Source organism: Amphiura filiformis, chromosome 2 (genome assembly GCF_039555335.1).
Source record: "Amphiura filiformis chromosome 2, Afil_fr2py, whole genome shotgun sequence".
Lineage (NCBI taxonomy): Eukaryota > Metazoa > Echinodermata > Ophiuroidea > Amphilepidida > Amphiuridae > Amphiura > Amphiura filiformis.
The window spans coordinates 1,289,448-1,314,253 of record NC_092629.1 but is presented as its reverse complement, the minus strand read 5'-3'; the positions used below and the strand labels follow the sequence as shown (position 1 = coordinate 1,314,253).

Here is a 24,806-nt window from a genome sequence, read left to right as displayed (position 1 = left end):
TAAAGAAACGCCGCGAAAACAAAGAGAAACTGCAGTCACAGTTTATTGTCACAGTCGCTGCCTTTATAACTTGTCCAAAACATGACTGTAATATATTGATTTGGTTTTGATTTGACTAAGGTTATTAAATTCATACTTGTGGCTTTGTTACGGAAACAGGTATTGTGTATTTAAATAGAAACAAATCAGGCCTATAGCCAGGGGGGTTTCGATCGAATCCCTTAAAAGTGTCACAAAAAAGGAGAACTTGTCGTTCTAATCTTAGGATTAGCGGGACGATTTGTAAGTGTAAAATATAAATGTAATAAATTAGCATAGTAATTTGGCTCTGTGTCTCATCTAGATTTGAAGTTTCTTTTAAAATCATTTCGTTTGCAAAACAACGATGACCGAGAAAGCTCAGTTCAGAGATGGAGGAAGTGATATAACACAGGACAATAAGAAAATAATTGATATTATTTGTGATGAAATAACATACCTGATTTGCAACTTCGATTTTTAACCGCGCTAATGTGCCTCTTGGCTATAATATATTGAACCCATATATTTCTGATAATAATATCAAATTATTGCACAAAATGCCTTCACTTGGGACTATATTTTTCAAAGTTCTTCAAATTCTGAGGGGGCAAATGCCCCTTCAGACACCATTACATCCATCAGTTCATAATAATGTATATAAATTTGCAAAAACGAAACCCTAACTCGGAAACCTGGTTACATGACCCTTCTTGTTCACGAGCCACACGGCATTATACTTTTCGAAGCATGACATACACAATAGCAGGGCAGTATTCAATATGGGTAAAATCTGTCAAATACAAAAGCATTTACCCGTTTCGTGCAGTGCCATCCTATTGTGTCGGCCATACCTCTAAAAGGCTAATGGGCAGAGGTTTAGCCCATGTGTAACTAGACAATTGTTAACAAATCACATCCATAAAATATAACTTTATACGGGCGCATTGCATTACTAAATCTATACAACTTACATGAACGATCTAGTATGAATATGGTGGCTGTATCTCTGTCTGCGTCTAATGTAGTTTTAGCAGTGTCAGCTACTGTTATAGCCCCAAGTGTAACTGTAACATATTCCGTGTCTTCTATATCATCGTCTTCTGCTAGGTTTATAACCACTTTCTTTACTAGTTCGCCATCTGCAAAGACAACTGGTACAGTGCTTCCGCCATCGATTGCATAATCGTCGGTAACAGTTGCAGTTGCTGGTGCACCCAAGGTTAGGGCTATAGTAACAAAAAATAACATTACATAAGAGATTGATGCCGGAGGAAAAGGTACTTTGTTATGAAATTGAAACAGGTAAAAGGCTGAGAAATTGAAATAGAGGGGCTTTCGGTGAAATAAAATGTAGGAATAAGGGGGTGGCGTGAGAGAGATGGGTCCCTTTATTGGGGTCATCAGGTGAGAACATAATTCAAACATTCTCACAGAACAAAGATAAACAGGGGCATGGTCAACGAGAATTAAATATCTAAAATAAACAAGTTCGCAGTCGCAGATAATAAAGGAGACAAGTAGAAAAGGTGATCCGTCCGTGAATTGAACCCATGACCAGGGTTTACAAAACCTTTGACAGATCTACCAAGGTATAATGGGACTCTGGTTGACAGGCCATGTATAATCCAATAATATGGGGTATTTGGGTGACATAGATGTTGAAAAGTGGGACTTTTACAACTTCACATAATGTTGAAGTGCCGCTCCTCAAGTAGGACCTACTTATTAAGTCAAACATAATTTTTTAATGTGTTTAAAAATTGTGGAAATCAAGCACCACTTGGTCGATGGTATTTTAAACGCCCAAAATGGGTTAATAATATTACAGTCGTATGTTTTTTCAGTTGTGTATTTCGAATGAAATGTCTTTACCATTGATACATAGATATGTGCAAAATAGACTTTCTGGCAAAGTTGGAAATACAACTAATGGCATGTAAGCATTTAAAAGAGAGATGGCGTGTGTTTTAGAAAAAAAGGGATAGACACCACTCAATTATTCTCATATAGCGCAAGTAATTATGATATTACCCTTTATTTTTTATAGTTTCATGATCAATATTGTTATAGGTAACATTTAATTAAAATAACTCAAAAAGGATCTATCGTACTTCTTAGGCTCGTGCCTTCATTTGGAAGTATAAATAAAAAATAATGATATTACAGAGTACTTACCGACTGTTGTATCGTCTCCAAAAAATCCTGAACGATGAACATAAATACAAACCGTATTATCTTCTTCACCGACATATATGGGATCGATCCAGATTAAAGCTGATGATGAATATTAAACAGACGTTTATGGTAAATTCACAAATAAGAAATACATAAGCAAACAAACACAAACATTTTCTTAAATCGATTATTCAAAATGGTCATGAAAACTTTTACAACGGTATTGTAAAATATTTTGGGCAAACAGTTTTGCAAATGCATGAAGTTTTCGAAAAAAAAGTTCTTTAAATGTTATATATAGGTTTTCCTGGTCAATTTCGCAACATGTGCGTTCGATTAATTAAAAGTGTCATTCTTTTTCGCGCCAGATTGAATGATCGCAACGAATCCCGATTTCATTTTCGCATTATAAACAATCGATTTCATTTCAATTCAATCAAAGTAGTGTATGATCAGAAGAATTCATTACTGTGAAACATTCAAATTCTCTTATAATTTCAGTAAATTTGTATTATACATTTGGCAACTTACGTAGAAACAAAATTTAGAATTTTGCTTTATTGATGGGAAATGTTCGGCTCGATGGGCCTTTTTTTAAATATCATACCGTATGACCTCATTCTTTCAAATGTTTATGCCCAATTACCCCCTTTTTCATTATGCTATACACAATAACCCCTTTTTATAGCATTATTTTATACAAATACTCTGACTTTGCTCGAACTCGGCACCACCGGACTCGGAATCGAGTCCGGACTCTGACACAAAGGTATCGGACTTGGCTCGGACTCAGAAACGAATGGACTCGGCTCTGCTCGGACTCGGACGAGCGTGACTCGGGTATAATTCTGCTGATCCCAAGGATTAAACTAGTGTATAGTGTGCGCTATCTGCGTCCTGTCGTGATTAAGTTATCCTACAAAAACTCATTTTGGTTGTACAGGGCTTACTCCGATATTGATGAAAATGGTGGACAATTGTTCGTTTAGCTGAATATAATAATTTCAAAACGAATAGTTTTGCTTATCGAATGTGTTAACAAAATGAAATAGAGTGCCAACGGGGTCAAGCACATGCGGTAACCACTATTAATATTTGTCTGTAACTTGCGCATAACAGGTAAAGTTAACACAATGCATGTTCCATGCAGTTTCTTGATTCTTATTACATGAAGATGAGCAATTTGCCAAGATTTTCTGAAATGATTACCTTTTGTGTAAAATCAAAAAAGGCTCCACGTTTTAAATAAACATTGGACCTCGTACTTCATGTGTTGAAACGTTCATGCTTCTAATAGAGAGTGTACAACGACTCCAAAGTTTCGGAGCTTTAAGTTGTACTACATCAAAAGAAATGTCGTTAAACAAAAGCACGATATTGATCATTCAGAACAGAGTGCATTGTGGGTAATATTGATATGGAATTTTAAAAAAGTGCGTAGCTCACACAGTATTTCAATGAGATTGAATTTGGTACTCTGTCAATGTTGGTTATTGTGATATTGATCCCACGTTGCACTTAGACTAATTCCAAGAAGCCGTCTACACTTTGCATGTACTGTGTATGCTTCGTAGTGACGACTGATTATCTTGCATTTCATATCGTGGCGGACTTCTGAAAACTATTCAATGCGACTTTGGTTGTGCGCCGTAGCGCGACTGACTAGCGGCGCCCGTTACCGCGTCGCTGTACCACGCCGCTGTGACAAGATCGCGCTCTGAACTTCTAAAAACAACAAACTTGGTCAAAAGGTCAATTTGGACACAACTGCGCATGCTCTATGCCACAGGAATCCTGTTGCAAAATCCGTCACATTTTTTCCACGTAGTTTTCTCAGTCGTCAAACCAGACGGTTGACGACTGAGGGCAGCATTCTGCGTTGCACTCTGTTCTGACTTATATATCTCTAATAACGTTTCCCTACTTACTTGAATGATCCAAGATAAACACTTTTGCTGTATTTAAGACTGTATGGACGGAGCCTTTGGCCGCATTGGTACCAGAAATTGTTCCTATAACGACCTCAAAATATTCCATTCCTTCAACCAGGTCATCAGGTGTTAAAGCAAGTCGATGAGCAACTGCACAATCACCTTGTGCAAAAGAGACCTCCGTATCTACTGGGCTAGCCATAGCTATTTCGGTGAAATCGGCGCCAGAAGCAGTTACGCCTGTCGTAGACGTGTATATCTCTGTGTAAAATATACATTCAAAATTAAAAGAGGTATATTATAGAAGTTGACGAAGTAAATGTAGTTGTATAAGTTGAAGTCGTACTTACTCCTATAAAACAAAAATACAACCGAGTGCCAATAATACTGCATTACTTAAATGCAGTATATAAAATGTTTAAGGTATATAATTATAATAATCTATAGACTTTTCTATTCATGTACACCATAAATTGTGTGTCTATGACAAATGTTTCTCTGCAAAACCTCATAGTAAACATTACAAACCCCTTAGATTTCTAGCCATACTATTGAGACTGTGTTGAATTATATTGTCTAAACACATTTTCAAACCGATTTTCATCTCAAGTAAATGAAAAAAAAAACTACATTTTAATCGTGGAGTACAAATTATACTGTATAATTTATGGAAGTACATAAAATGTACAACGCAATTTAAGGCGTTCAAACTAGAATATGTTATTGCTTTGCATAGCTCAGTTAATCCTTAAAATGTTTATTTCCAACACTATTATTCACATTTGTGTAAGTTTTCAATTATTAATTTTGATAACTGTAACGGTCAATTTTTATATATGGAAATAAACGAATGAATGAATTATGCAGAGACCGTTGTAAATACGGGGTGCTACTACTATTCATACGTTGTATTGTATTGTCTGAACACAATTTGAATTGGATGTTGAATTCGCAATCCTAATGAAATGAAATCTATGTAGTTATGCCATTCATAAGTTATATTACACTGAGTACTTCTCCTAAATCACGATATGAATTTTCAAAAGCATAATAGGCTAATGCCTTTGTTTATGGATAATGCAGAGAATACGGATATTACACACTCTAATCTGAATACCTTGCAGTAAAATTGTTAAAGCTTAACAAACATTTTATTTAACTTTTTTTTTTCTGATTTAAACAAATATTAGTCATACCCAATTTGGTTATTTAGATCATAGCAATGGCTTTGCAGTTTGTCAATCATCAATACTCTCATAAATCTTTTCAGCGGTTTTACATTATGTAAATTTCAATTTACCAACTGCAACTGCATGTCCTAAATAGCCGCATCTGTAAACGACAACTTCCACCATAGTGTCACACTCGTATCGGATTATACCAAAACAGGACTGTAATATATTGATAATATTTGATTACATTAAGGTTACGAAAGATTTACTCTCTTTTTTATAGCTTACCAACTGCATCATCAGTATGTCCCAGATAGCCGCATCTGTGAACAACTACTTCCACCATAGTGTCACACTCGTCACCAATATAAACTGGGTCGATCCAAAACATGACTGTAATGTATCGATAATATTTGATAGGATTAAGGATACGAACGATTTACTGTGTTACAAATATATACAATTATAACAAATATTATGGCCCCTTTTCAGCATTAAGGCCGGTGTAGCATACAACTTTACATATTAATTAAATATGTCATTTTGCACCTTTATTTTGCATAAAGAAACGCCGCGAAAAACAAACAGAAACTGCAGTCACAGTTTATTGTCACAGTCGCTGCCTTTATAACTTGTATCTATCCAAAACATGACTGTATATTGATTTGGTTTTGATTTGACTAAGGTTATTAAATTCACACTTGTGGCTTTATACGGAAACAGGCATTGTGTATTTAAATAGAAACAAATCAGGCCCATAGCCAGGGGGGTTCGATCGAATCCCTTAAAATTGTCACAAAAACGGAGAACTTGTCGTTCTAATCTTAGGATTAGCGGGACGATTTGTAAGTGTAAAATATAAATGTAATAAATTAGCATAGTAATTTGGCTCTGTGTCTCATCTAGATTTGAAGTTTCTTTTAAAATCATTTCGTTTGCAAAACAACGATGACCGAGAAAGCTCAGTTCAGAGATGGAGGAAGTGATATAACACAGGATAATAAGAAAATAATTGATATTATTTGTGATGAAATAACATACCTGATTTGCAACTTCTATTTTTAACCGCGCTAATGTGCCTCTTGGCTATAATATTTTGAACCCATATCTTTCTGATAATAAAATCAAATTATTGCACAAAATGCCTTCACTTGGGACTATATTTTTCAAAGTTCTTCAAATTCTGAGGGGGCAAATGCCCCTTCAGACACCATTACATCCATCTGTTTATAATAATGTGTATAAATTTGCAAAAACGAAACCCTAACTCGGAAGCCTGGCTACATGACCCTTCTCGTTCATGAGCCACACGGCATTGGACTTTTCGAAGCATGACATACACAATAGCAGGGCAGTATTCAATATGGGTAAAATCTGTCAAATACAAAAGCATTTACCCGTTTCGTGCAGTGCCATCCTATTGTGTCGGCCATACCTCTAAAAGGCTAATGGGCAGAGGTTTAGCCCATATGTAACTAGACAATTGTTAACAAATCACATCCATAAAATATAACTTTATACGGGCGCATTGCATTACTAAATCTATACTACTTACATGAACGATCTAGTATGAATATGGTGGCTGTATCTCTGTCTGCGTCTAATGTAGTTTTGGCAGTGTCAGCTACTGTTATAGCCCCAAGTGTAACTGTAACATATTCCGTGTCTTCTATATCATCGTCTTCTACTAGGTTTATAACCACTTTCTTTACTAGATCTCCATCTGCAAAGACAACTGGTACAGTGCTTCCGCCATCGATTGCATAATCGTCGGTAACAGTTGCAGTTGCTGGTGCACCCAAGGTTAAGGAAAAAAAAAACAAAAAATAACATTACATAAGAGATTGTTGCCGGAGGGAAGGGTACTTTGTTATGAAATTGAAACAGGTAAAAGGCTGAAACATTGAAATAGAGGGGCTTTCGGTGAAATAAAATGTAGGAATAAGGGGGTGGCGTGAGAGAGATGGGTCCCTTTATTGGGGTCATCAGGTTAGAACATAATTCAAACATTCTCACAGAACAAGGATAAACAGTGGCATGGTCAACGAGAATTAAATATCTAAAATAAACAAGTTCGCCGTCGCAGATAATAAAGGAGACAAGTAGAAAAGATGATCCCGTCCGTGAATCGAACCCATGAATATGGTTTACAAAACCTTTGACAGATCTACGAAGGTATAATGGGACTCTGGTTGACAGGCCATGTATAATCCAATAATATGGGGTATTAGGGTGACATAGATGCTGAAAAGTGGGACTTTTACAACGTCACATAATGTTGAAATGCCACTCCTCAAGTAGGACCTACTTATTAAGTCAAACATAATTATTTAATGTGTTTAAAAATTGTGGAAATCAAGCACCACTTGGTCGATGGTATTTTAAACGCCCAAAATGGGTTAATAAATATTATAGTCGTATGGTTTTTTCAGTTGTGTATTTCGAATGAAATGTCTTTACCAGGGATACATAGATATGTCCAAAATAGACTTTCTGGCAAAGTTGGAAATACAACTAATGGCATGTAAGCATTGAAAAGAGAGACGGAGTGTGTTTTAGAAAAAAATGGCTAGACATCGCTCAATTAATCTCATATAGCGCAAGTAATTATGATATTACCCTTTATTTTTTATAGTTTCATGATCAATATTGTTATAGGTAACATTTAATTAAAATAACTCAAAAAGGATCTATCGTACTTCTTAGACTCGTGCCTTCATTTGGAAGTATATATAAAAAATTATGATATTACAGAGTACTTACCGACTGTTGTATCGTCTCCTAAAAATCCTGAACGATGAACATAAATACAAACCGTATTATCTTCTTCACCGACATATATGGGATCGATCCAGATTAAAGCTGATGATGAATATTAAACAGACGTTTATGGTAAATTCACAAATAAGAAATACATAAGCATACAAGCACGAACATTTTCTTAAATCGATTATTCAAAATGGTCATGAAAACTTTTACAACGGTATTGTAAAATATTTTGGGCAAACAGTTTTGCAAATGCATGAAGTTTTCGAAAAAAGTTCTTTAAATGTTATATATATAGGTTTTCCTGGTCAATTTCGCAACATGTGCGTTCGATTAATTAAAAGTGTCATTCTTTTTCGCGCCAGATTGAATGATCCCAACGAATCCCAATTTCATTTTCGCATTATAAACAATCGATTTCATTTCAATTCAATCAAAGTAGTGTATGATCAGAAGAATTCATTACTGTGAAACATTCAAATTCTCTTATAATTTCAGTAAATTTGTATTATACATTTGGTAACTTACGTAGAAACAAAATTTAGAATTTTGCTTTATTGATGGGAAATGTTCGGCTCGATGGGCCTTTTTTTAAATATCATACCGTATGACCTCATTCTTTCAAATGTTTATGCCCAATTACCCCCTTTTTCATTATGCTATACACAATAACCCCTTTTTATAGCATTATTTTATACAAATACTCTGACTTTGCTCGAACTCGGCACCACCGGACTCGGAATCGAGTCCGGACTCTGACACAAAGGTATCGGACTTGGCTCGGACTCAGAAACGAATGGACTCGGCTCTGCTCGGACTCGGACGAGCGTGACTCGGGTATAATTCTGCTGATCCCAAGGATTAAACTAGTGTATAGTGTGCGCTATCTGCGTCCTGTCGTGATTAAGTTATCCTACAAAAACTCATTTTGGTTGTACAGGGCTTACTCCGATATTGATGAAAATGGTGGACAATTGTTCGTTTAGCTGAATATAATAATTTCAAAACGAATAGTTTTGCTTATCGAATGTGTTAACAAAATGAAATAGAGTGCCAACTGGGTCAAGCACATGCGGTAACCACTATTAATATTTGACTGTAACTTGCGCATAACAGGTAAAGTTAACACAATGCATGTTCCATGCAGTTTCTTGATTCTTATTACATGAAGATGAGCAATTTGCCAAGATTTTCTGAAATGATTACCTTTTTGTGTAAAATCAAAAAAGGCTCCACGTTTTAAATAAACATTGGACCTCGTACTTCATGTGTTGAAACGTTCATGCTTCTAATAGAGAGTGTACAACGACTCCAAAGTTTCGGAGCCTTAAGTTGTACTACATCAAAAGAAATGTCGTTAAACAAAAGAAGCACGATATTGATCATTCAGAACAGAGTGCATTGTGGGTAATATTGATATGGAATTTTAAAAAAAGTGCGTAGCTCACACAGTATTTCAATGAGATTGAATTTGGTACTCTGTCAATGTTGGTTATTGTGATATTGATCCCACGTTGCACTTAGACTAATTCCAAGAAGCCGTCTACACTTTGCATGTACTGTGTATGCTTCGTAGTGACGACTGATTATCTTGCATTTCATATCGTGGCGGACTTCTGAAAACTATTCAATGCGACTTTGGTTGTGCGCCGTAGCGCGACTGACTAGCGGCGCCCGTTACCGCGTCGCTGTACCACGCCGCTGTGACAAGATCGCGCTCTGAACTTCTAAAAACAACAAACTCGGTCAAAAGGTCAATTTGGACACAACTGCGCATGCTCTATGCCACAGGAATCCTGTTGCAAAATCCGTCACATTTTTTCCACGTAGTTTTCTCAGTAGTCAAACCAGACGGTTGACGACTGAGGGCAGCATTCTGCGTTGCACTCTGTTCTGACTTATATATCTCTAATAACGTTTCCCTACTTACTTGAATGATCCAAGATAAACACTTTTGCTGTATTTAAGACTGTATGGACGGAGCCTTTGGCCGCATTGGTACCAGTAATTGTTCCTATAACAACCTCAAAATATTCCATTCCTTCAACCAGGTCATCAGGTGTTAAAGCAAGTCGATGAGCAACTGCACAATCACCTTGTGCAAAAGAGACCTCCGTATCTACTGGGCTAGCCATAGCTATTTCGGTGAAATCGGCGCCAGAAGCAGTTACGCCTGTCGTAGACGTGTATATCTCTGTGTAAAATATACATTCAAAATTAAAAGAGGTATATTATAGAAGTTGACGAAGTAAATGTAGTTGTATAAGTTGAAGTCGTACTTACTCCTATAAAACAAAAATACAACTGAGTGCCAATAATACTGCATTACTTAAATGCAGTATATAAAATGTTTAAGGTATATAATTATAATAATCTATAGACTTTTCTATTCATGTACACCATAAATTGTGTGTCTATGACAAATGTTTCTCTGCAAAACCTCATAGTAAACATTACAAACCCCTTAGATTTCTAGCCATACTATTGAGACTGTGTTGAATTATATTGTCTAGACACATTTTCAAACCGATTTTCATCTCAAGTAAATGAAAAAAAAATACATTTTAATCGTGGAGTACAAATTATACTGTATAATTTATGGAAGTACATAAAATGTACAACGCAATTTAAGGCGTTCAAACTAGAATATGTTATTGCTTTGCATAGCTCAGTTAATCCTTAAAATGTTTATTTCCAACACTATTATTCACATTTGTGTAAGTTTTCAATTATTAATTTGGATAACTATAACGGTCAATTTTTATATATGGAAATAAACGAATGAATGAATTATGCAGAGACCGTTGTAAATACGGGGTGCTACTACTATTCATACGTTGTATTGTATTGTCTGAACACAATTTGAATTGGATGTTGAATTCGCAATCCTAATGAAATGAAATCTATGTAGTTATGCCATTCATAAGTTATATTACACTGAGTACTTCTCCTAAATCACGATATGAATTTTCAAAAGCAAAATAGGCTAATGCCTTTGTTTATGGATAATGCAGAGAATACGGATATTACACACTCTAATCTGAATACCTTGACAGTAAAATTGTTAAAGCTTAACAAACATTTTATTTAACTTTTTTTTCTGATTTAAACAAATATTAGTCATACCCAATTTGGTTATTTAGATCATAGCAATGGCTTTGCAGTTTGTCAATCATCAATACTCTCATAAATCTTTTCAGCGGTTTTACATTATGTAAATTTCAATTTACCAACTGCAACTGCATGTCCTAAATAGCCGCATCTGTAAACGACAACTTCCACCATAGTGTCACACTCGTATCGGATTATACCAAAACAGGACTGTAATATATTGATAATATTTGATTACATTAAGGTTACGAAAGATTTACTCTCTTTTTTATAGCTTACCAACTGCATCATCAGTATGTCCCAGATAGCCGCATCTGTGAACAACTACTTCCACCATAGTGTCACACTCGTCACCAATATAAACTGGGTCGATCCAAAACATGACTGTAATGTATCGATAATATTTGATAGGATTAAGGATACGAACGATTTACTGTGTTACAAATATTATATACAATTATAACAAATATTATGGCCCCTTTTCAGCATTAAGGCCGGTGTAGCATACAACTTTACATATTAATTAAATATGTCATTTTGCACAACCTTTATTTTGCATAAAGAAACGCCGCGAAAAACAAACAGAAACTGCAGTCACAGTTTATTGTCACAGTCGCTGCCTTTATAACTTGTATCTATCCAAAACATGACTGTATATTGATTTGGTTTTGATTTGACTAAGGTTATTAAATTCACACTTGTGGCTTTATACGGAAACAGGCATTGTGTATTTAAATAGAAACAAATCAGGCCCATAGCCAGGGGGGTTCGATCGAATCCCTTAAAATTGTCACAAAAACGGAGAACTTGTCGTTCTAATCTTAGGATTAGCGGGACGATTTGTAAGTGTAAAATATAAATGTAATAAATTAGCATAGTAATTTGGCTCTGTGTCTCATCTAGATTTGAAGTTTCTTTTAAAATCATTTCGTTTGCAAAACAACGATGACCGAGAAAGCTCAGTTCAGAGATGGAGGAAGTGATATAACACAGGACAATAAGAAAATAATTGATATTATTTGTGATGAAATAACATACCTGATTTGCAACTTCTATTTTTAACCGCGCTAATGTGCCTCTTGGCTATAATATTTTGAACCCATATATTTCTGATAATAATATCAAATTATTGCACAAAATGCCTTCACTTGGGACTATATTTTTCAAAGTTCTTCAAATTCTGAGGGGGCAAATGCCCCTTCAGACACCATTACATCCATCTGTTTATAATAATGTGTATAAATTTGCAAAAACGAAACCCTAACTCGGAAGCCTGGCTACATGACCCTTCTCGTTCATGAGCCACACGGCATTGGACTTTTCGAAGCATGACATACACAATAGCAGGGCAGTATTCAATATGGGTAAAATCTGTCAAATACAAAAGCATTTACCCGTTTCGTGCAGTGCCATCCTATTGTGTCGGCCATACCTCTAAAAGGCTAATGGGCAGAGGTTTAGCCCATATGTAACTAGACAATTGTTAACAAATCACATCCATAAAATATAACTTTATACGGGCGCATTGCATTACTAAATCTATACTACTTACATGAACGATCTAGTATGAATATGGTGGCTGTATCTCTGTCTGCGTCTAATGTAGTTTTGGCAGTGTCAGCTACTGTTATAGCCCCAAGTGTAACTGTAACATATTCCGTGTCTTCTATATCATCGTCTTCTACTAGGTTTATAACCACTTTCTTTACTAGATCTCCATCTGCAAAGACAACTGGTACAGTGCTTCCGCCATCGATTGCATAATCGTCGGTAACAGTTGCAGTTGCTGGTGCACCCAAGGTTAAGGCTATAGTAACAAAAAATAACATTACATAAGAGATTGTTGCCGGAGGGAAGGGTACTTTGTTATGAAATTGAAACAGGTAAAAGGCTGAAACATTGAAATAGAGGGGATTTCGGTGAAATAAAATGTAGGAATAAGGGGGTGGCGTGAGAGAGATGGGTCCCTTTATTGGGGTCATCAGGTGAGAACATAATTCAAACATTCTCACAGAACAAGGATAAACAGTGGCATGGTCAACGAGAATTAAATATCTAAAATAAACAAGTTCGCCGTCGCAGATAATAAAGGAGACAAGTAGAAAAGGTGATCCCGTCCGTGAATCGAACCCATGAATATGGTTTACAAAACCTTTGACAGATCTACGAAGGTATAATGGGACTCTGGTTGACAGGCCATGTATAATCCAATAATATGGGGTATTAGGGTGACATAGATGCTGAAAAGTGGGACTTTTACAACGTCACATAATGTTGAAGTGCCACTCCTCAAGTAGGACCTACTTATTAAGTCAAACATAATTATTTAATGTGTTTAAAAATTGTGGAAATCAAGCACCACTTGGTCGATGGTATTTTAAACGCCCAAAATGGGTTAATAAATATTATAGTCGTATGTTTTTTTTAGTTGTGTATTTCGAATGAAATGTCTTTACCAGGGATACATAGATATGTGCAAAATAGACTTTCTGGCAAAGTTGGAAATACAACTAATGGCATGTAAGCATTTAAAAGAGAGATGGCGTGTGTTTTAGAAAAAAATGGCTAGACATCGCTCAATTAATCTCATATAGCGCAAGTAATTATGATATTACCCTTTATTTTTTATAGTTTCATGATCAATATTGTTATAGGTAACATTTAATTAAAATAACTCAAAAAGGATCTATCGTACTTCTTAGACTCGTGCCTTCATTTGGAAGTATATATAAAAAATTATGATATTACAGAGTACTTACCGACTGTTGTATCGTCTCCTAAAAATCCTGAACGATGAACATAAATACAAACCGTATTATCTTCTTCACCGACATATATGGGATCGATCCAGATTAAAGCTGATGATGAATATTAAACAGACGTTTATGGTAAATTCACAAATAAGAAATACATAAGCAAACAAACACGAACATTTTCTTAAATCGATTATTCAAAATGGTCATGAAAACTTTTACAACGGTATTGTAAAATATTTTGGGCAAACAGTTTTGCAAATGCATGAAGTTTTCGAAAAAAAGTTCTTTAAATGTTATATATATAGGTTTTCCTGGTCAATTTCGCAACATGTGCGTTCGATTAATTAAAAGTGTCATTCTTTTTCGCGCCAGATTGAATGATCCCAACGAATCCCAATTTCATTTTCGCATTATAAACAATCGATTTCATTTCAATTCAATCAAAGTAGTGTATGATCAGAAGAATTCATTACTGTGAAACATTCAAATTCTCTTATAATTTCAGTAAATTTGTATTATACATTTGGTAACTTACGTAGAAACAAAATTTAGAATTTTGCTTTATTGATGGGAAATGTTCGGCTCGATGGGCCTGTTTTTTAAATATCATACCGTATGACCTCATTCTTTCAAATGTTTATGCCCAATTACCCCCTTTTTCATTATGCTATACACAATAACCCCTTTTATAGCATTATTTTATACAAATACTCTGACTTTGCTCGAACTCGGCACCACCGGACTCGGAATCGAGTCCGGACTCTGACACAAAGGTATCGGACTTGGCTCGGACTCAGAAGCGAATGGACTCGGATCTGCTCGGACTCGGACGAGCGTGACTCGGGTATAATTCTGCTGATCCCAAGGATTAAACTAGTGTATAGTGTGCGCTATCTGCGTCCTGTCGTGATTAAGTTATCCTACAAAAACTCATTTTGGTTGTACAGGGCTTACTCCGATATTGATGAAAATGGTGGACAATTGTTCGTTTAGCTGAATATAATAATTTAAAAACGAATAGTTTTGCTTATCGAATGTGTTAACAAACTGAAATAGAGTGCCAACTGGGTCAAGCACATGCCGTAACCACTATTAATATTTGACTGTAACTTGCGCATAACAGGTAAAGATATCACAATGCATGTTCCATGCAGTTTCTTGATTCTTATTACATGAAGATGAGCAATTTGCCAAGATTTTCTGAAATGATTACCTTTTTGTGTAAAATCAAAAAAGGCCCAACGTTTTAAATAAACATTGGACCTCGTACTTCATGTGTTGAAACGTTCATGCTTCTAATAAAGAGTGTACAACGACTCCAAAGTTTAGGAGCTTTAAGTTGTACAACATCAAAAGAAATGTCGTTAAACAAAAGAAACAAGATATTGATCATTCAGAATAGAGTGCATTGTGGGTAATATTGATATGGAATTTTAAAAAAGTGCGTAGCTCATACAGTATTTCAATGAGATTGAATTTGGTACTCTGTCCATGTTGGCTATTGTGATATTCATCCCACGTTGCACTTAGACTAATTCCAATCAGCCGTCTACACTTTGCATGTACTGTGTATGCTTCGTAGTGACGACTGATTATCTTGCACTTCATATCGTGGCGGACTTCTGAAAACTATTCAATGCGACTTTGGTTGTGCGCCGTAGCGCGACTGACTAGCGGCGCCCGTTACCGCGTCGCTGTACCACGCCGCTGTGACAAGATCGCGCTCTGAACTTCTAAAAACAACAAACTCGGTCAAAAGGTCAATTTGGACACAACTGCGCATGCTCTAAGCCACAGAAATCCTGTTGCAAAATCCGTCACATTTTTTCCACGTAGTTTTCTCAGTCGTCAAACCAGACGGTTGACGACTGAGGGCAGCATTCTACGTTGCACTCTCTTCTGACTTATTTATCTCTAATAACGTTTCCCTACTTACTTGAATGATCCAAGATAAACACTTTTGCTGTATTTAAGATTGTATGGACGGAGCCTTTGGCCGCATTGGTACCAGAAATTGTTCCTATAACAACCTCAAAATATTCCATTCCTTCAACCAGGTCATCAGGTGTTAAAGCAAGTCGATGAGCAACTGCACAATCACCTTGTGCAAAAGAGACCTCCGTATCTACTGGGTTAGCCATAGCTATTTCGGTGAAATCGGCGCCAGAAGCAGTTACGCCTGTCGTAGACGTGTATATCTCTGTGTAAAATATACATTCAAAATTAAAAGAGGTATATTATAGGAGTTGACGAAGTAAATGTAGTTGTATAAATTGAAGTCGTACTTACTCCTATAAAACAAGAATACAACCGAGTGCCTATAATACTGTATTACTTAAATGCAGTATAGAAAATGTAAGGTATATATAATAATCTATAGACTTTTCTATTCATGAACTCCATAAATTGTGTGTCTATGACAAATGTTTCTCTGCAAAACCCCATAGTAAACATTGCAAACCCCTTAGATTTCTAGCCATACTATTGAGACTGTGTTGAATTATATTGTCTAGACACATTTTCAAACCGATTTTGATCGCAAGTAAATGCAAAAACTACATTTTAATCGTGGAGTACAAATTATACTGTATAATTTATGGAAGTACATAAAATGTAAAACGCAATTTAAGGCGTTCAAACTAGAATATGTTATTGCTTTGCATAGCTCAGTTAATCCTTAAAATGTTTACTTCCAACACTATTATTCACATTTGTGTAAGTTTTCAATTATTAATTTTGATAAATTATTATTAATTTTGAGCAGCTCTAGGTGCTGGACGGAATTGTGTATGATGATTGAGGGACGAATGTTTGGCTTAAAACCCCTAAAAGCATTTGCAGTTTAAGTTCAATATTTGGGGTGAATGCCGTCCTTCCCAATTCATTAACATTCATGTTCAGGGAGGAGGTCAGAGGTCAGACTGATGAAGATTGTTGTCATCGATATTGAGTAAAACTTTTCACTAAATCTTATGTTTTAACATCCTTTCTCACCACAATACCCACTGCATATTGTCTTTTATGTCCTTGGCTTTACTCGATGTAAGTAGGTAAAGTGTATGCTGTACCGATTTAGAGATTTGTGAAGATTTTCTGGTGTGTGTGGGTGGCGTAATACTTTGAAGCTTACCCAAGATGGAGGTCAAGAACCCCGATAGTGAAGAAGAAGTAACACAGACCCAGAAAGTAAGAGGTACCACGAATAAGAGAGGTAAAAGAGGAAGTAGAAGTGTGGTAACAAATGAAGAGGAGTTAGCAGAATCAGAGTTAAGCTTAAGCGTTAAACCCAAAGGCGTCAAATTCCGCTCCTCAAGTCATGCAGGTAGTAGAGAGATTAGCATCAGCAATAGGAAAGGTAGACGCAAAGGCAGTAGTAGTACTGATTGTAGTGAGCAAACCAAACCTACCAGAAGTAATGTAAGAAGTAAGACAAAACAAAGAGGTAAAAAGGAATTGATGGAGGTATTGGGCGAACCAGATCAGTCATTAAGCGCCAGTAGTACTAGTGGTAATGAAGTAAATGATACTCCCGTAAGCTGTGCTAAATGTGATGGTGTAATAAATGAGAATATAAAGGCACTGAGATGTGAATTTTGCGCCATGTGGATGTGCCTATACTGCACGGCAGTGTCAGAGCCTATGTACGACCTAATGCTTGATAAAGATGTACCCAACATCATTTGGACATGTGACTCTTGCATGCACGCACTTCCTACCATAAAAAATTTGGGGAAAACACTCCAGGGTGTTAGAGACGAGCAGGACAGCTGTAAAACTGGACTTGGGGAGTTAAACATAAAGGTTGACAAGCTGGAGAGTTCTATTGATACTAAGGTCCAAGAGGCCATTGAGGAGTACCGACAGAGGGAATTACGAAAGTGTAATGTAATAATACATAATTTACCTGAATCGGAACAAGAAGAATCTAAAGACAGAATTAGGGAAGATACGGAGCAAGTAGTAGATATGATTGATATGGGCCTAGAAGTAGAAGAGGTAGCATTGAGTTCAGTTGTGAGGTTAGGGAAGAAAGTGGAGAGGAAAGCAAGACTTTTAAAAGTAACAGTAGACTCGGTCAAGACAAAAAGGAACATGTTAACGAATGCCAAAAAGCTAAAAGAAACAGATCAATGGAGCAACATTTATGTAACCCCTGACTTCTCACCCAAAGAACGTCAACACAACAAGAGTCTGAGAGAAGATTTACAGAGAAGAACCGAAGAAGGTGAAGAGGGATTAGTGATACGGAGAGGGAAGATTATTCAGATACAGAAAGATGGTGATGATGAGACGTTTCAACCATCCAATTCTCAATCCTTTCGTTAAAAAAGATAAAGGAAGTAGCTGCAGGGATCGCACAACAAACATGTTTTGCACACCGCACCGTATGTTGAAAGCACCATATACACCCCTGGAGCTACAAAGTTGCACCGTATACATATAGACACTGAAAGGAAAAAGAATTCCCATTACAGTGAAACTCAGAAGTATAAACTGAATGAAAGAAGCAGTAAGTTTACCCAAGTGGACTCTTGTAACAATAGTGCCAGGAGCACAGCAAAAGCTGCGAAAATTTCGCCAGTAATCAGATGTAGCACAGAAAAGGAGATTGATGATGTAAATAGATACTCCACAAGTAAGTTAAGTGAGAGGCATGTCAGTAAATACATAAGTAAGTTAAGTGAGAATCATGTCAGTAAATCCCCAAAGAGGGATGAAGATTCTGCAAGCAGTAGTGATGAGTCGAAAAGTAACATTTCGAGCAAAGACGAGAAGATTGATGGAGGAGTGAGGCTGAAGAAGACTGACTACCGGTACTCCATGAGTAAGATTTGTAAGTTACATGTAAGTGGGAACTCAAACAATGATAGTGATGAGGATAGTATATCCTCGATGAGTTCTGAAGATACTTCAAGTAGTAGAGTAATGATTGCATGTACCACTTCAAATAAATTTGAGGTATTGACAGATGAGGTAGACGAGAGGATAGAAAATGAAATGGAACCGGAGTTCTCTGGCCACACAAGTAAGATAAGTGAGACAAGTAAGTTGAGCAGAACAAATGAGAAGGGATCCAAGATGAAGAGGGATGAGGATAGAAAATCCGCGGTGAGGGAGGAAGACTATTTGAGAAGTAGGGACAGGAATAGAAATACCGCTTCAGGTGAAGAAAAGAAGAGGGAGGAGGAAGCGAAGCCGAAGATGATTAATTCCTTTATAAGTAAGTCAAGTAAGTTCAGTAAGACAAATGAGACTGCGAAAGAAAACGGTGAGAAGAGGGAAATAGATTCATTGAGCGGTAGACATGGATTTGACAATTCTAACACAGTTGAGACAGAGAAGGAAGTGAAATTGAAGATGAAATCATTCCATCCCACAAGTACCACTGTAAATACAGCCGGGATGAATGATGAGGAAGTGAAGTTGAGGAAGAAGTTGTTAAGCTCAAGTAAGTTAAGTGAGAAGGAAACCAGTGAGAAGATGGTAAAGGACAGTATTACCACCCTGAATACAGCAGGGGTGACCTACGAGGAAGTGAAGCGGAAAAAGAAGACATTAAGTAAGATTAACAAGACAAGAGAGGAGAAATACAGTGAGAGGAGGGAAGATAATAGAAAAACCTCAGTCGGAGAGGAAAACTCACCAAGCTTTGGAGAGAAGCACAGAAGTACTACTTTGAATAAATCTGAGGTGATAAATGAGGAAGTAAAACTGAAGGAGACAAATAATGAGAGACAGAAGAAGACTAATGACTTTACAAAGCAGAGGACAAAGAGTACCTCGAACGCTAATGACAATAAGCCGAATAAGGAGACAAAAACCAGTGTCAATTGCGAGCAAACAAATGCAGCCAATACCACACCAGTACACTTGAAATGCATGTACACAAATGCAGATAGTTTATTGAATAAGAGGAAGGAGCTCGAAGCAAATATTGCCAGCTTGCAGCCAGATGTAATTGCAATTACAGAAGTTTTTCCGAAGAATGTAGAGACGGAAGTTCAAAAAGCTGAATTCGAGCTAGATGGCTATGACTGCTTAGTTAGCACCGGAGGTAGAGGAGTTTGCATTTACACAAGAAAGAAGTTTAAGGCAATTCCTGTTGATGAGCTTTCGAGTTTATCATTTCAGGAGAGCATTTGGTGTGAATTAAGGCTGAAAAATAAAGACAAGTTACTTGTTGGCTACGTTTACAGGAGCCCAAGTTCCGATAGTGACAACAATGACCAATTACATCACCTTATAGATGCAGCATGTAGAAGGGGAAGTTCACATCTACTTATTATGGGGGACTTCAGCTACTCCGAAATAGAATGGGACACATGGTCTAGTAAAGCCAGTATGAATCACCCTAGTTGGGGTTTGATAGATTGTTTACAGAACAACTTCCTCTATCAAGCGGTTAACTGCAGCACTAGATTTAGAGAGGGTCAAAAGCCAAGCTTATTGGATCTTGCCATCACTAATGAAGATGGCTTGATAAAGGAGGTGCAAGCCAGATGTCCGTTGGGGAAAAGTGACCATGTTGTTTTACATTTTGAACTTCAGTGCTACATGGAAGAGGATGATGAAGTTGAAAAAGAGAGATATCTATTCAACAAGGGAGATTATGAGTCAATGAAAAAAGAGTTAAATGCAATTAACTGGGAGGAGGAGATGAGAAGTATGGATGCAAATGACAGTTGGAGGTTATTTGCAACTAAGATGTATGAGGCCATGGAAGACAATATTCCCAAGACCAAACCAAGACAAAGTAAGCCAGAGAAAAGAGAAACCCATTATGGATGAATAAAGATGCGATGAGTAAGGTGAAGAAGAAATACCATGCATGGCAGCGGTACCTAGCTACTAGGCAGGGAAAAGACTACCAAGATTATTGTACAGCAAGAAATGCAGCAACAAATGAAGTTAGGAAAGCTAAGAGATCATTTGAAAGAAAACTCGCTGAGGAGATCAAAGTAAATCCGAAAAGTTTTTGGAAATACGTCCGCTCCAAGACCCATGTTAAACAAGGGATAAGTGATTTGGAAAAAGAAGATGGAACACTTGCGCACACTGATGAAGAGAAAGCGGAGGAATTGAACAAGTTTTTTGCTAGTGTGTTCACAAGAGAGAATGATGAAGACATCCCAGAACCTGAGATGAAACATGTTGGTGATAGGCTAAAGGATATTACAGTTTCAGAGGAGGAGGTGAAGAAAAAGTTGGATAAATTAAAACCAAATAAATCACCAGGTCCTGACGGATTTCATCCAAGGGTGCTTAAGGAGGTCACATATGCAATTACAAAACCACTGACCATCATCTTCAACAAATCACTTGGTGAAGGGATAGTACCGGATGACTGGAAAATAGCACATGTGACGGCAATTTTCAAGAAGGGATCAGTAAAAAGCCCAGGCAACTACAGACCAGTGAGTCTAACATCAGTCATTTGTAAACTCCTTGAGTCAATTATCAGAGACCATGTCATGGACTTCTTGAACAAGAATACGCTGCTTAGTGAAGACCAACACGGGTTTAGAGCTGGAAGGTCATGTGTGACTCAGCTGATAGAGATCATGGATTTGTGGTCCAGCATGTTGGATGAGGGCGGAGGTATTGATGTGATATATTTGGACTTCAGGAAGGCTTTCGACAGCGTACCACACCAGCGCCTACTCAAGAAAGTGAAGGCTCATGGCATAGATGGAAATCTAAAGAGTTGGATAGAAAGCTTCCTGACAGGTAGAAAACAGAGAGTCTGTGTAAATGGTGGAACATCTGAATGGGCAGACGTCATTAGCGGTATCCCGCAAGGCAGTGTCCTAGGTCCTATCCTCTTCATCATATTCATCAATGACCTACCTGATGTAGTTGAAAGTTATGTAAAGATATTTGCTGATGACACAAAGGTGTTTACGCATGTTCAGAAAGAAGAGGATTGCGAGAAGCTTCAAGAGGATTTGGACAACCTGAGTTTGTGGTCAGATACCTGGCAGCTGAAATTCAATGTAGCAAAGTGTGGAGTAATGCACTATGGTTCACAACCAACACCATGTACATATAGCATGTCAGAAGAAGGTAATAGAAGAAATTTAGAAGTACTAGAAGAAGAGAAAGATTTGGGAGTGAAATTTGACCCCTCGTTGACCTTTTCAAAGCATGTTGATATGGTTGCCAATAGAGCCAACAGGATGGTTGGAATCATAAGGAGAACATTTGATTACATCAATAAAGATATGCTGAAGATTCTGTACAAAAGTCTAGTGCGTCCACACCTAGAATATGCAAATTGTATTTGGAGTCCAGTTCTACACAGAGATAATGTAAGGATTGAGAGAGTACAGAGAAGAGCCACAAAAATTGTTGCAGACCTGAAAGAGATGACGTATGAAGAGAGATTGAAGGAGCTTGATTTACCCACATTAGCCTACAGAAGAATAAGGGGAGATCTGATACAGATGTATAAGATAATCCATGGTATTAATGACATCAATCCAGCCTCCATCTTTCAAATGGCACAGCAAGGTGTGGGAACAAGAGGTCACAGTCTCAAGGTGCAGAAACAACACACTAGACTCCGTATCAGAGGAAATTCTTTCAGCAATAGAGTGGTGAGCGCATGGAATGGACTGCCTGCAAATACAGTGCATGCTAAGACTACCAATGAATTCAAGAATGGCATAGATAGAGCTCTAGAGAAGACATACAACAAGTTCACCCATGGAACGGGAGCTCTCTGGCAGAAAGTTGTTTATTAACATGGCCCCATAATAGATTATGCAGTAAGGGTATTGTGATGAAATTGGATGGGCTACATAAGGACTTTTTCCTTCAACAAGAGCCCAAGAAGAAGGTGTGTTCAAGGTGTATAACGGTCAATTTTTATATGTGGAAATAAACGAATGAATGAATTATGCAGAGACCGTTGTAAATACGGGTTGCTACTACTATTCATACGTTGTATCGTATTGTCTGAACACAATTTGAATTGGATGTTGAATTCGCGATCCTAATGAAATGAAATCTATGTAGTTTTGCCATTCATAAGTTATATTACACTGAGGACTTCTCCTAAATCACGATATGAATTTTCAAAAGCATAATAGGCTAATGCCTTTGTTTATGGATAATGCAGAGAATACGGATATTACACACTCTAATCTGAATACCTTGACAGTAAAATTGTTAAAGCTTAACAAACATTTTATCTAACTTTTTTTTCTGATTTAAACAAATATTAGTCATACCCAATTCGGTTATTTAATTCATAGCAATGGCTTTGCAGTTTTTCAATCATCAATACTCTTATAAATCTTTTCAGCGGTTTTACATTATGTAAATTTCAATTTACCAACTGCAACTGCGTGTCCTAAATAACCGCACCTGTAAACGACAACTTCCACCATAGTATCACACTCTTCGCCGATATATATCGGATTATACCGAAACAGGACTGTAATATATTGATAATATTTGATTACATTAAGGTTACGAAAGATTTACTGTCTTTTTTATAGCTTACCAACTGCATCATCAGTATGTCCCAGATAGCCGCATCTGTGAACAACTACTTCCACCATAGTGTCTCACACTCGTCACCAATATAAACTGGGTCGATCCAAAACATGACTGTAATGTATCGATAATATTTGATAGGATTAAGAATACGAACGATTTACTGTGTTACAAATATATACAATTATAACAAATATTATTGCCCCTTTTCAGCATTAAGGCCGGTGTAGCATACAAGTTTACATATTAATTAAATATGTCATTTTGCACAACCTTTATTCTGCATAAAGAAACGCCGCGAAAAACAAACAGAAACTGCAGTCACAGTTTATTGTCACAGTCGCTGCCTTTATAACTTGTATCTATCCCAAACATGACTGTAATATATTGATTTGGTTTTGATTTGACTAAGGTTATTAAATTCATACTTGTGGCTTTGTTACGGAAACAAGCATTGTGTATTTAAATAGAAACAAATCAGGCCCATAGCCAGGGGGGTTCGATCGAATCCCTTAAAATTGTCACAAAAAAGGAGAACCTGTCGTTCTAATCTTAGGATTAGCGGGGCGATTTGTAAGTGTAAAATATTAATGTAATAAATTAGCAGAGTAATTTGGCTCTGTGTCTCATCTAGATTTGAAGTTTCTTTTAAAATCATTTCGTTTGCAAAACAACGATGACCGAGAAAGCTCAGATCAGAGATGGAGGAAGTGATATAACACAGGACAATAAGAAAATAATTGATATTATTTGTGATGATAAATAACATACCTGATTTGCAACTTCTATTTTTAACCGCGCTAATGTGCCTCTTGGCTATAATATATTGAACCCATATATTTCTGATAATAATATCAAATTATTGCACAAAATGCCTTCACTTGGGACTATATTTTTCAAAGTTCTTCAAATTCTGAGGGGGCAAATGCCCCTTCAGACACCATTACTTCCATCAGTTTATAATAATTTATATAAATTGGCAAAAACGAAACCCTAACTCGGAAGCCTGGCTACATGACCCTTCTCGTTCATGAGCCACACGGCATTGGAGTTTTCGAAGCATGACATACACAATAGCAGGGCAGTATTCAATATGGGTAAAATGTGTCAAATACAAAAGCATTTACCCGTTTCGTGCAGTGTCATCCTATTGTGTCGGCCATACCTCTAAAAGGCTAATGGGCAGAGGTTTAGCCCATGTGTAACTAGACAATTGTTAACAAATCACATCCATAAAATATAACTTTATACGGGCGCATTGCATTACTAAATCTATACAACTTACATGAACGATCTAGTATGAATATGGTGGCTGTATCTCTGTCTGCGTCTAATGTAGTTTTGGCAGTGTCAGCTACTGTTATAGCCCCAAG

At 36.8% G+C, this 24,806-nt stretch overlaps 1 protein-coding gene across 1 annotated transcript in view; it reads right to left on the bottom strand.

Moving 5' to 3' along the window:
* The window catches only part of LOC140172291 (uncharacterized), a 103,314-nt gene extending 79,816 nt beyond the window's left edge, over positions 1-23,498 (bottom strand). Inside the window, exons 1-12 of the mRNA XM_072195545.1 lie at positions 23,441-23,498; positions 15,869-16,132; positions 13,936-14,034; positions 12,729-12,983; positions 11,456-11,560; positions 9,996-10,259; positions 8,063-8,161; positions 6,855-7,088; positions 5,588-5,692; positions 4,125-4,388; positions 2,197-2,295; positions 993-1,247 (exon numbers count right to left, since the gene is read on the bottom strand). Coding sequence (XP_072051646.1) covers positions 993-1,247; positions 2,197-2,295; positions 4,125-4,388; positions 5,588-5,692; positions 6,855-7,088; positions 8,063-8,161; positions 9,996-10,259; positions 11,456-11,560; positions 12,729-12,983; positions 13,936-14,034; positions 15,869-16,132; positions 23,441-23,498 — 2,101 coding nt within the window. The remainder of the gene's footprint in view (positions 1-992; positions 1,248-2,196; positions 2,296-4,124; positions 4,389-5,587; positions 5,693-6,854; positions 7,089-8,062; positions 8,162-9,995; positions 10,260-11,455; positions 11,561-12,728; positions 12,984-13,935; positions 14,035-15,868; positions 16,133-23,440) is intronic.
* Between the last annotated feature and the right edge of the window lie 1,308 nt (positions 23,499-24,806).